We start from the raw sequence: 12,270 nt of genomic DNA, 5'->3' as shown, positions 1-12,270 counted from the left end.
AGCCTATAAGTATGTATGTTTTTCTTTTAGTTTGCTGTATTTTTGTTATGTCAGACAAGCGGGAAACTACTTGAAAGCTTGTTTTCCCGCCATTTGCCTTTTTTTGGATCAGGACGTGCCGATTGTTGCGTTGGAGCAGCTTATAGGCCACTCAGTACTGTGTTCGAGTGTACCGTTGTACATAGTTAGGAGTCAGTGTTGTCCGAGCTCTTACTTTCAAAAGCCATGACAAAATCTGGTGCTCGAATAGACCCCTTGGAATGACTTTATACAATTCGAAATTTTGAGCATTAGGCCCCCTGTGCTAGGCCTAAAAGCATGCAACGGGCTTTGGTGGATTCCATCTATGTTTGCAGCGCAAATAAAACACAGAGCACAGGGTCGCGATAGCCATTTCTATATTAAGAAACTGAAACAGTTTTTTACTCTAGTTCTCTTTTCGAAATAGCAAAAAATGGAACCGATTAATTTCATAGGAAACCTTTCATCATTCATCAGCCACCCTATATAATAACAGCTGATCCAACAGCCCCAATAATATCTTGTTCATGTGAAATATGTACATATGTGTGTGCTGAACTTTGTACCAGAAATGTGCCCAAAGAGCGTTTTGGTCGATGAAGTGAGAGAGAGAGAGAGTCGAAAGTGAGAGGAAATATTGTTTACATCGTTTTGGTACAGTGCATTCTATTAAAATACACCCTGAATAATGCACATACATATGCACGTATGTATGTATTTATGTTACAAAATGCATACTAACAGTATGCATCACAACCAATGAACACATTACATTTACCAAAGTAACGGTAGATTTAGTCTAATCTCGTAGCCTTGAAATATTCTGGTTCTCTCTGCGCTGCTCTCTGTGAGAAGCGCATCGAGAGGGAAATTGTTTGTGTATTCGTTGCTCTTCCAACACTCTATCTGCGCGCTGCTCGTTGTCTGTTTTGGACCCACTTTTGTTGGGGCTTGCTTGCTTGGGGCTGTCTGTAGGAGACTTCGTCCGCTGCCGCAGTCAGCGCCAACTGCGAACGCGATAAAGAAAAACCGACACAGACCGAGACCGAAAAGTGAATGTTGTCGCACAAACACAAGCCTTCCAAACCTCGAATTGGTCGGGTGTCCTCAGCAGCAGTTCCCGCAGCAACTGAATAAACCACAGCGCAAGTCCCGCAACTCATACAAGCCCTGCACCACCAAACAAAACTTGGTAAAATATATAACCGTAAAGTGGACAAAAAAGAAGTGAAAAGTAAGTCTGATAAAAACACCCACTCCCACACAGCCGTCAGGTAGTTCAATCAAAATAATGTGCGTGAACAAAAAATAATTACATAAAAATAAACTGCGAAAAAGCAAGACTAAACTTTGGAGACCACTGACACCTCTCTCTCTCTCTCTCTGTCCTTCTATTACCATCTCAATGTACAGTGCTATACAGAAATAAACGTATAATTTTCTCCAAATTTTTTCAATCAAGCCTCGACATGGCATTCCGCGTGGCCGGACTCTTCCTGAAAAAGGAGCTTGTTGCTCCTGCAACACAGCAGCTCCGTCTGTTCCGCACATCAAACACAGCGAGGTCTACGTTCCTGGTGAATTCCCCAAACACGGCTCTGGACAAGAGCATCTTGCTGAGATATCGTAATCTGGAGACACCTGCCAATCGAGTGCAGGCCACCTACCTCTGGATTGACGGCACCGGCGAGAACATTCGCCTAAAAGACCGCGTCCTAGACAAAGTACCAATTTCCGTGGAGGACCTGCCCGACTGGCAGTACGATGGCAGCTCGACCTATCAGGCGCACGGAGAGAACTCTGACACCACTCTTAAGCCCCGTGCCATCTACCGGGATCCCTTCAAGCCGGGAAAGAACGATGTCATTGTTCTGTGCGACACCTACAACGCCGATGGCAAGCCCACACCCTCCAACAAACGCGCAGCCTTTCAGGCCGCCGTTGAAAAAATTGGAGACCAGGAGCCGTGGTTTGGCATCGAACAAGAGTATACGCTACTCGATGTAGATGGTCGTCCTTTCGGCTGGCCCGACAACGGTTTTCCAGCACCCCAAGGACCCTACTACTGCGGCGTTGGTGCCGACCGAGTGTACGCCCGAGATCTCGTGGAAGCCCACACCGTGGCCTGCTTGTACGCAGGCATTGACTTTGCCGGCACCAACGCTGAGGTGATGCCCGCCCAGTGGGAGTATCAGGTGGGTCCTAGCAACGGCTTGAAGGCCAGCGATGATCTCTGGGTCTCGCGCTACATCCTGCAGCGCATTGCCGAGGAGTACGGGGTGGTTGTCACATTTGACCCCAAGCCAATGGAGGGCCAGTGGAATGGAGCCGGCGCCCACACGAATTTCTCCACCAAGGCAATGCGCGCTGACGGAGGAATCAAGGCCATCGAGGCTGCCATAGAGAAGTTAAGCAAGCAGCACGAGCGCCACATCAAGGCGTACGACCCCAAGGAGGGCAAGGACAACGAACGGCGCCTGGTCGGCCGTCTGGAGACCTCCAGCATCGACAAATTTTCGTGGGGCGTGGCCAACCGGGCCGTCAGTGTGCGGGTGCCGCGAGGCGTTGCGACAGCTGGAAAGGGTTATTTCGAGGATCGTCGCCCCAGCTCGAACTGCGACCCGTACGCCGTGTGTGGCGCCCTGGTGCGCACTTGTCTGCTGAACGAGTAGTGAAGAGGGGGAGAGAGTGTGTAGGCTGCTGGTGGGCGTAAAATTTTCTTGTACATAACATATAATTGAACATTGGAGCAGACCGAGGCCGGCCCGTGTGGTTTGGCTGATAATTTGGCTAATTTTCGATTTTGAGCAAATAGCAAATATAATTTTGCTGGTGTGAATAAGACAAAAGCAGAGAGCGAATAGCTTGTGGTTAGCATTTAAGAAATGTTGGAGGAAGGTAAGCAGGAATCAACAAAAACTGAAAAGAAAATTGAACCTGAGAGTGAGCTACTGAAGAAAGCCCCATATTTAGAAAATATTCTGCCATTAATATTTTTACAAATTATGTATACATACTTTATTCTTGCTTTAAAGTTTAAACTTATTAATAAACTACTTTTAAAATTACGTTTATGCAGTACGTACAAATGTATGTATGTACAATACATATGTGGATTATAAACGAATGAAAAACAATTGGTTTTGAACAGATCCATGATGTTCTGTCCAGTATTATTTTAATTTTCAAGTTACATGCCAGTGTGTGTGCAATCTTTTAAATTCTTTATTTGTTGATTTGCCTGCCAGGAATTCCTTAATACACCTGCCCAAATGAAAATTGAAGAAATAAGTATCAGAAAATTAGACAAAATTAGATTGACTATTCACTTGCATATCTCTACATACATATGTATACATACATATGTATGTACATGCTTTTGTAAAAGCATATTTTATGCATAAATTAGTATTTTTTGTAGTATTTGTTGTTGAGTAGAACTTGTTGAATACAATGTTATAGAAAATATTATATACAATATCGTACCCAAGACATTTCAGACTTGTCGATCCTCATCGCTTGCATTTTACAACATTCTCTATGTATTTATGTATATCTAGTAAAAGCAGAAGAATGGAAAATTTCAATGCAATTCAAATAAAAATTTCGAGTAAAAAGCACAAAGTTTTAAACAAAACACTCATTACTAAATGTCTAATTTATTTTCCTTCTATTTTGGCGAGCTTTCAAAAACGAAACGCTGTAATTGTTGTGAAAAGCAGAATTTTAATATATATGTAGAATGGCTGGTTTGTATATGTGAGTAGTACGAACGTACAAATAAAGCAAGACCTTGTACATACATTTGTATGTATGTATTCATATGTATATTTAAATGGAAAGTTTTCCACCAACACCACAAAATGAGTCGCACAGGCTGACACTGAAAGTTCTGAAGATCGAGTGCCTACGTTTCGGTATGGAACTATAAATACACACAAACAAACAATGCATACATACATATGTACATACATACAGATATGGGCGATGCATACACACTGCTGATAATGTGAACGTGGAGTGCATTCTGCTGATGACAGGCCTTAACACATCACAATCAAATATTGATTGACCCTAGAGGGGTGGCCTTAATCGCTTCTAAAATGTGCTTTTTCACCCTGACTCTTCCCCAAGCTACCAAGTCCGCTGCCTTGCCTTAGACTGCCTACACTTGTGGCCCTTGCATCACCTATATAGTATAGCAACCGGCTCAACGTTCTGTGTGTTCGGACTCGTGTTTGTTCATATCCACATGTTGCAGTGGGCGTTTCGCCTTGCTTGGGGGCTGGCTCTGATGCCCTTGGTAAAACTTCTGCCTTCGGATTACGGGACATGTAATTGTAATGGGGCCGGAGCGCAAGCTCGCAGAAGATAAGGCGGTTTGGTTTGTTCATTATATTATTGAATACACACACCATAAAATCGGTTTGCCAGAGCAAGCCATGCAGCTGGGTTGAGTGTACTCGGTTCACCATATTATATTGCCTAGCTGGGCTACCAGATAACCCGTGCAATTTGGGGTCTATATACTCTATGAGGCTGGACACATTCCTTCGGTCAAACACTCAGCCTCATATACCCATTTGCTGTTGCTGCATGTGGCGACAGGCGTCACATGTACATATATATGTGCATGCATACAAATGTGTGTGTGTAGATATAAGACTTTAAAATCCCATAAACAATCGTAATCAAGACTAAGGCTTGTTATGAACGCAGAACTTGAGAGTTCCGCCCCGAAATCCATAGCAAGATCATTAATGAAGCTAATCTATATTCATGGAACGAGTTTCAAGATGTTCACATCTTACAATGCAGGTCTGTGGATATCCAGTTATGCTCTGCTGCCAAACAAATTCCTTTCCTGTGCCCATTTGCATAATATAAAAAGATAAGCTGAAAAGTGTTTTGCTGTTCAACAATATAAAGGAACAGAAATGTTTTTCCAACTGGGCCACAATCTTATCGTCGGCTTTTCTCTGATAAGCACTAAAGGCATACATATACATACATACATATGTACATATGCACATCTTTATAAATATCATTTTTATAAATTAAATTGCATTTCTAACGATCTTCAAGCGATTACATTACCGAACTTTAATGAAAATTTTCTAATATGCAATATTTCCATTTAAGACTACAATACTTATGAGCGAGATTGTTTTAGCGAAAGTCATTGACTGGGCGGTTCTTTAAAAATTGAAACATAATTTGAAAATTAAGTTAATTTGTGCCGCGTTTAAAGTCCGAAACAGCTGATAAGCTGCTCCTTCCGCCTGCAGAAGTCTGACCGGCACTTTTTGTTATCTGTTTTGGCGTGGCATCTAACTCGGTCAATAGAATGATGGCACTGGTTATCAGGGACCGCGTTATCAAATGGTCATAAATCATGGTGGAAATAAAAACATTCTGCATTGGCAAATGAATTACTTCTGAAATTCAATTGATGTAAGCGTTGTTCCTGTTCTGTATGCAGAAAAGGAAACATGTTATCTTATACGAGTACATACAAATGTATATATATTTATGTATGCACAGGTTTGAATAAATAAATATAAATATCAACAATTTTGGCGCACGGCCACGGTGCGTGATGTGTTACTGCTCGACCTGCTCCTGTACAGCGCAGGCCAGAAAAATGGGAATTTAATTTAATTCACTTAATGTACATGCATATGTACATAAGCACTTACATACATACATATATGTACATATGTATATGTAGATATATGCGATTCGAGTGGCAAAAAGCGAAACCGAAACTGGGCCAACCAACTTGTATACGCCCTTATGGGGAGAGCAGAATGATGCAGAACAAAATACGAACTTCTGATAATACCAGATTTACAGCTACAATATGTAGAGGTAGCGTCGGCTACGTCACAGGCACAGTCATAAAGGCAGTAAAAGCAGTATAACAAAGAGAAAATCAAAAGCAAAACACCCAAAACCTGTTTATGGAGGTGCATGTTTAGCGATCGTTGCTGGGGGCTGTGTTTGGTTTATTGTTTCAATTGGTTTTCTACCAACTGCTCGTTGAGATTACCGTTTATGGCACTACTAATAGCCCCTCATAATTGATTACTCGACCGAAACAAATATATGGCAGATCCCAGCTCCACAGTTTGATTATGGAATCGCAGTGGCACTTGTCACTCAAATGGCATAACATATCCTGTGACTGATGTCCAAAAAAAAATTTTTCATGTACCGTGCTAATGCAACACCTCGGAGATTTGTCATTTTTTGTAGGAGGCGAGTCTTCGTCCTAATCTACGGCGCGTGTCGATATTGTGGAGTCTTGCGCCAAAACAGACAGCCGCACGATTATTTTCTTTGTATATAGTTTTTTATCTGGCCTATTTATCTAATATCACACTGCTCACGCCATTCGTAATATTTTGGTCGTGATGTGTGGGCTATATTTAATCTGTGGCGCTCTTTGGTAGAACCTCACGTCATATAGTCTTCTGGAACGGCTAGCGAATCGGAAATTTTTAGTCTCTGCTCTCTGTTCCTGTCGATTACCAATTTCGTATTCTATTTGCCCTGGCACAAAGCCCCGACTGTCGTAGGAAATATTAAAAAAATTTGAGAAAATCGTTCTTCCCTGATTTATTTATTGCATTCTCTCTGTCTGCGTAGCACACTCGGGTGGAAATGTTTGCGTCATCAGCACCACGCACGCGTCCACCAAGTGATCTTGTTCTTCAGCTGATTGGCGCATTGAACAAAACAAAGTTCACCGAGGCAATCATCAAAAGCAGAAGCGATGACGAGCAAATACAAGACATGGGGCCTTGCGCTTTAATTTAATTTCGAATTATGTGTTTTTATGAGACTCCAGAAAACTCGGATGGCATATTATTAATTACTTTTCAGGTTGTTGGATAATTCATCTATGCTGTTTTGAATACTGGAATACCTACTGGAAATATGTTATTGTTTTTTTGCTTCACGCCAGCTGATAATGAACTTGCGATAAGTGCACAATCTTTTTACTGCGGAGTTGTTTATGCAGATTACAAACGCATTCTTACATGATACCAAAGTTGACTGAACTGCACCAGCCTCCTCCTATCACATTCATCGGTATTTCTTTGTGTCTTAGTGAAATATGTAAATACAATGAACTGCCTTTCATACCTTTGTACAAATCTACGTGCATATTAATAATTGTGGTGAGACTTTGTTTCTTTGTTTCATCCTTGCTCACGTATATATGTACAATTCATTCGTACTTTGAGTTCATTCACTTACCAGTCCATCTACCCACCCTAGTCCTCTAGCACAGCAATTGTGGCATCGGCAGCCCATCCTCTGTTGCTTTCATCGCTCATTAGGCATCCCAAAATTATTTGGAAGACCTATAAGAGCACTGGCAATAGTTCTCGCTCCATATTGGTTTGGTCCTTACGATTTCTGATAATTAGCTTCGAATCAATAAAGGACTTTTCTTTAAAAACCTATCAACATAACATTCTTCAAAAGCTGTCGCTTTGTATTAGCAGTTTAGATATAATTTCTTAAACAACAAATTAGCACTATCACTTATACAATTGAATCGAGTTGTTAATTTGGGGAAGCATATTTTTGGGGCTGTAGCCGTGTTAAATGTACGTAAAAGTAAATCGTGGCCGTGTTACGGACATTTCACAACATATACATATACATATATACTGTAAATATGTTCTATAGTTATTGCTGATTGACATTCCGAACGACTGATTAGAAAAAAGGCGTGTACTATTTCGGATAATAGAATGCTGGACGTCTACAGCGGGCAAACGTCTAACTTGGACACTAGAATATCAGAGCATGTCGATATGGCACAGATGAGTAAAATAAGACAATTTTGCTCCTGGCGAACACTTCACAAGTTTCACAAGTGGTAATCGGTAGTAGGACTGAGCTGAGGTGTTCTTGCTGAATTCTGATTTATTTCGCCGGGCTAGGACGTTCATTCTGCCCTCATTCGTTAGCACCGCAAGACCTTTTTATAACCTTACCGGCCATAAAATAAGTGGACAACGGTCTCAATCGGCCGCGAGAAAGCTCCTCAAATAATCCTCCCTTTACCGTGAAGGAATGCTTTGGCTGATAGAGCAAGCTCAGGAGCGGGTTCCTCGGGTTGACTCGCATGTTGTTAATGGCATAGGTTCCCTTTGTGAGCGGACAGCTCAGCGAGTAGTTGCTTTGTTTAAGCACGTTGTCCTTGGCGGGCTTGAAAAGCGGGATCGAGTTGAAAACATTTTGCAAGTCGCACAACCTGGTGGATGCATTGTATATGGTGCGGGGCTTCTCCTTACTTGAGCGCTGAACGATAAGGATTCGGGAAACAGGCGAGGCGATTTCCTCGTTGATGGTGGTAATGGAGCCAATCCCAGTTTGGTTTGAAAATGTCATGTTCACTACAAACCGAGGACGGTCGTCTGTCCAGTTTGAGTAGGTTAAAATCACATAGTAACATTTCTAGTGATAGTGTTCTATTATAGGTAGGACTCTGGAGATGAATACACACGAATACGAACCTCCTTGCTCTCGATTTCCAGGCGCCTAGATAGCATCATCCAAGCGATAATATAGGCAAGATTGCTCCAACGCATGTTCTCTGAGCTTCCAGCGATGAGACACAATGGCCTCAGTATCGCAATGTGCTGACAAATATGAGCAAAACCGAATGCAAAATGTAACAATTAGCATTAGCTGCCCCATCAAATACACATTATAATCAGTCGTTTAGCCAATTAGAAATAGTAATTACAGTGCGAGGAGCATCATTGATTAGTACAATATGTCGAACTGCTCTGCTATGCTTAGAATCTGGTTCAGTCTGTGGCATATGCGTTCCGAGCCCGTGTTCTTCAAAAGTTCGGCCAGCTGACGGTGTTCTTTTTGCTCGGTGGTCACATTCTCAGCCAGAATGAATCGCGTCATGAATAATGCATGGGGCACCTGGATGTATGCAACACGTTTCACCTCCGCCCGAAATCTGTGGAGCAGCGATACACAATAAAAAACGCAATCTCGCTCGTTCATTCCCTTATCTTACGCTTCGTAGCTGTATCCTGATACCTCTGCCCCCACTCCTGCCAGACAGCTTATGAATGTCTTGAAGTAGACCCCCAACATGTGTTCGAAGTGTAGCTCCAAGATAGGAATATCAACGCTTGATAACAGAAACGAGATTATGTCATGCACAACGGAATCGTATTGCGCTGTTTGGAAGTCGATTATTTTCATGTGAGTGGGTTCGCCAGAGGGGCCTGCAAAAAATATATTAGATCTGTTTGTACTCTTCAAGAAAGGGGGCTCATGACTGACCGTACTGGAACATTAGATTATTGATCCAGAAGTCCGAGTGGATTATACTTGTAAATGGCCCATCTGGCAAGTTTGGGGGAGCTGCAAGGAAGTCGAAAAACTCGTCTGACAATAGCTTAACGCGGGACACCAACTCTACGTTATTGTTGGTGGCTTTGCGTATGTCTTCTAGTGTCTCCGCTTTCATGATGGCCTTCGACTCTGGGGCAGCCGCATGCCAATCGAACTTGTCAAAGAAGGGTTTAATCTTCTCCTGGAATACATGGGGCTTCAGCAACCGCAGTGCAAGAGGAAGCGCATGAAACTGGGCCATGTATCTAAGCGCCATCAATGTGTGAGATAGGTCGTAGGGCTGCAGCCTCTGGCCTGGAACGTAGTTGCTGCTGCGCAGATTTTCCAGCACCAATATGGCATGATGGTCCACCAGGTGGCAGCTCGGATGAAGCGACGTCCGGGAGCCGTAGTATTGCGCGAATCCGTCAAAGTTTGCAGCTTGTGGAATGCCCGCCTCTTCCTGTAGTGCGGCTAAGGCAGGCGCCAGGATCTTATATACAGCATTTTCAGTGAGACAAGTCCTTTCCGGCTGAATGAATTGCCAGTATTTAGGGTCTGTAGGTGGGACTTTGGCTACCAAATTAAGCTCTTCATAAAGCTCATCATCTGGGCGTTGCACCTGTGCGCGTATTGATAGTAGCACGCTGCCGTAATTGTCGCCCGGTTGCGTCAGACTGTTTGTTTTGTAGCTGCAAAGGAGTCTACCGGAAAGGTGTGGCTCGATTACCTGGCCAAGATCGCAAATATCTGGTAAACTGTCCATGTTGCCTCACCACCTAATTGGTACTCTAGTTATGAGCGACTGCGAGATTGGGGCGAGCTTCTATCTAAAGGGGGCTTTGCCTTTACTTTACTGATTAGCTTCTGATAACAGAACGGTGTGAAAAAGGTGTCGACGCTCCGTGATTCAGCAAAATGTTTATTTGGTGTCATTATGATTCCGACATATCCACATATACTTACTATAAAACTGTTGTGACTTAGTAGAATAAATTAAACTTTTTGGCCAACCTCAAGATCTCGCCAAACTTAGCTACAATGTTCTTAGCTCCAGTGTTCTTAGTCAACACCGTCAGGTCTACGTCCTTATATTCTGTTGGCAGCGTGCTGCTGTCGGCCAAGATAACTTTCATCATAAAAATGGAATGGGGTAACTGTAAATGTGCTTGGCTTTGGACTTCATCGAGGAATCTGGGAATGGGAATGAGATAGATAATTGAATTTGGAAGGTTTGTAGCATTTATCTACAGACTAGTTTATCTTGATTTGTCTGTTGGGGAAATTACTTACTTCTCAAGTCTATAACTGTTAGTATCCACATCGACTTGACGCAAGGATTTAATAAAAGCATTGTAATAGATGTTTAGCAGATTGTAAAAGTTCTCCTCCAAAACCTTTGTGGCCACACTGGAGAATAGTAAAAATATTATATCGTGGACCAACGACCCATACTGGGCAATTTGAAAGTCGACAATTTTTAGCTTGACCGGAACGCCATCATCGTCTGAAAGGGGTTTGGGAATAAAATCAATCTTTTCACAGCATTTTTCGCAACTTACCGTATTTCACCATTAAATTGTTGATCCACAAATCTCCGTGTACGAGCGTAGTGAAAGGTCCATCCTCAACGTCCTTACCAGCCTGAAACGCATCGAATTGGTCTAGCAACTCTTTGACGCGCTTCACATCATTTTCATCTCCATTTGTCGCAGACTTGATGTCAGTAAGGATCTCATTGTTCATCAACTCTTTCTCTTTGGGCGATATATTAAGGTTCATGTCGAACTTCTTGAAATAGGGCCGCACATACTCTTCATATATGTGAGGGTTTTTTAGTCGCAAGGCAATTGGAAGGGCGTGATACTGTGCCAAGTAATGGAGAATGAGCACAGTGTGCGCCAGATCATACGGCGTTTGACGGTTTCCAGGCCTGTAGCCGTGAACTGTTACGTTTTCCTGGACAAGTACGGCGTCCCGGTCCACCTTGGTGGCGCTTTCGTTCAGAGATATGCGGGATCCATAGTAGCGGGGAAAGCCATCGAAAAGTTTGGCTGGCACGACGCCACATTTAAGTTGGAGCTGGGCTAACTCTGGTGCCAAATACTTATATACAGCATTTTCTGTGATGCAGGTTCTTTCTGGCTGAAAGATTTGCCAGTAAATATCGTTGGTGAGAGGTGGAAGTTTGGCTATCAGCGGCAACTCCCGAACTTCACCATCACCATCCTTGATTTGTGCTTGAATAGCCAACATGACGCTGCCATAGTTATCCCCTGGCTTGGTCAAGTAACGACTGGAATATGTCTCCAATGTGGTTCCCTCTGTCAAATGTGGCTGGATCACTTTGTGAAGATCCGTGATTTTCGGAACTTCTCCCATGTCGGATCGGTTTGTACTGCTCCACTCTCAGTCAGTGACGATTGAAAAATGGGGCTGACTGAGCGAAGTCAACGTGCTTTCTACTCTCGGTTCTTTATAGTTCCTATAGTATTATTTAGCTTTAATGCATGTGTGGTAGTCAAATTATTTGTTAACTAGCCGAGCGAGCGGCAGTCGACGCTGTGCGAAAAATTGGCTCAAGTGGCGCAGATAACATTTATAGAGTGATACCTGGTTCTCGCGGGGTATATGTGACAGCCGGAAATAACTATCACATACCATGCCATTTTCAAGGTCCCTAACGGAACTTCATAGCTTCGTCACATGGTACGAGGTATTTCGTAGTCATAAAGTTTTTAAATGAAAAATTTCATTTGATTTTTTTTTGAATTTCTGGTACTGTTCACTGTTTCCCTGACTAAATAGAACGCTTCATTCATATCACCCTAGGTGCTGATGGGAGATGAATTGTGTAAGGTAGTACTA

The 12,270-nt window shown here is 42.8% G+C and overlaps 4 protein-coding genes across 4 annotated transcripts; 1 reads left to right on the top strand and 3 right to left on the bottom strand.

The window, feature by feature from the left end:
* Positions 1-1,080: 1,080 nt before the first annotated feature.
* Positions 1,081-3,089, top strand: LOC111074112 (glutamine synthetase 1, mitochondrial). Its single transcript, XM_022366753.2, has 2 exons — positions 1,081-1,255; positions 1,484-3,089. The coding sequence occupies exon 2, from the start codon at positions 1,491-1,493 to the stop codon at positions 2,691-2,693; it is 1,203 nt and encodes a 400-aa protein (XP_022222445.1). The 5' UTR covers positions 1,081-1,255; positions 1,484-1,490; the 3' UTR covers positions 2,694-3,089.
* Positions 3,090-7,310: 4,221 nt separating this feature from the next.
* On the bottom strand, positions 7,311-8,645 carry LOC111074118. Its single transcript, XM_022366763.2, has 2 exons — positions 8,559-8,645; positions 7,311-8,499 (listed from the first exon to the last, which is right to left on the bottom strand). The coding sequence occupies exons 1-2, from the start codon at positions 8,631-8,633 to the stop codon at positions 7,999-8,001; spliced, it is 576 nt and encodes a 191-aa protein (XP_022222455.1). The 5' UTR covers positions 8,634-8,645; the 3' UTR covers positions 7,311-7,998.
* Position 8,646: 1 nt separating this feature from the next.
* LOC111074117 lies at positions 8,647-10,260 on the bottom strand. Its single transcript, XM_022366762.2, has 4 exons — positions 9,352-10,260; positions 9,080-9,293; positions 8,792-9,019; positions 8,647-8,733 (listed from the first exon to the last, which is right to left on the bottom strand). Exons 1-3 carry the CDS (start codon positions 10,166-10,168, stop codon positions 8,812-8,814), a joined length of 1,239 nt encoding a protein of 412 aa, XP_022222454.2. The 5' UTR covers positions 10,169-10,260; the 3' UTR covers positions 8,647-8,733; positions 8,792-8,811.
* A 44-nt stretch (positions 10,261-10,304) lies between these two features.
* Positions 10,305-11,872, bottom strand: LOC111074116. The gene is made up of 3 exons (XM_022366761.2): positions 10,965-11,872; positions 10,696-10,909; positions 10,305-10,596 (listed from the first exon to the last, which is right to left on the bottom strand). Exons 1-3 carry the CDS (start codon positions 11,782-11,784, stop codon positions 10,386-10,388), a joined length of 1,245 nt encoding a protein of 414 aa, XP_022222453.1. The 5' UTR covers positions 11,785-11,872; the 3' UTR covers positions 10,305-10,385.
* Between the last annotated feature and the right edge of the window lie 398 nt (positions 11,873-12,270).

This window comes from Drosophila obscura, unplaced genomic scaffold, assembly GCF_018151105.1.
Source record: "Drosophila obscura isolate BZ-5 IFL unplaced genomic scaffold, ASM1815110v1 contig_36, whole genome shotgun sequence".
NCBI lineage: Eukaryota > Metazoa > Arthropoda > Insecta > Diptera > Drosophilidae > Drosophila > Drosophila obscura.
This window is presented reverse-complemented; position numbering and strand designations above follow the sequence as displayed.

What these genes read in the sequence shown, in the direction of transcription:
- LOC111074116 (XM_022366761.2), bottom strand. Translation starts at nt 11,784, where the DNA reads ATGGGAGAAGTTCCGAAAATCACGGATCTTCACAAAGTGATCCAGCCA. An exon ending in CAATTTAATGGTGAAATACG is followed by an intron (nt 10,910 to 10,964) that starts GTAAGTTGCGAA and finishes AACCCCTTTCAG; the next exon opens with ACGATGATGGCGTTCCGGTC. An exon ending in AACAGTTATAGACTTGAGAA is followed by an intron (nt 10,597 to 10,695) that starts GTAAGTAATTTC and finishes TCCCATTCCCAG; the next exon opens with ATTCCTCGATGAAGTCCAAA.
- LOC111074112 (XM_022366753.2), top strand. Translation starts at nt 1,491, where the DNA reads ATGGCATTCCGCGTGGCCGGACTCTTCCTGAAAAAGGAGCTTGTTGCT.
- LOC111074117 (XM_022366762.2), bottom strand. Translation starts at nt 10,168, where the DNA reads ATGGACAGTTTACCAGATATTTGCGATCTTGGCCAGGTAATCGAGCCA. An exon ending in TAATCTAATGTTCCAGTACG is followed by an intron (nt 9,294 to 9,351) that starts GTCAGTCATGAG and finishes TATTTTTTGCAG; the next exon opens with GCCCCTCTGGCGAACCCACT. An exon ending in TCAGGATACAGCTACGAAGC is followed by an intron (nt 9,020 to 9,079) that starts GTAAGATAAGGG and finishes GCTGCTCCACAG; the next exon opens with ATTTCGGGCGGAGGTGAAAC.
- LOC111074118 (XM_022366763.2), bottom strand. Translation starts at nt 8,633, where the DNA reads ATGCGTTGGAGCAATCTTGCCTATATTATCGCTTGGATGATGCTATCT. An exon ending in TGGAAATCGAGAGCAAGGAG is followed by an intron (nt 8,500 to 8,558) that starts GTTCGTATTCGT and finishes CACTATCACTAG; the next exon opens with AAATGTTACTATGTGATTTT.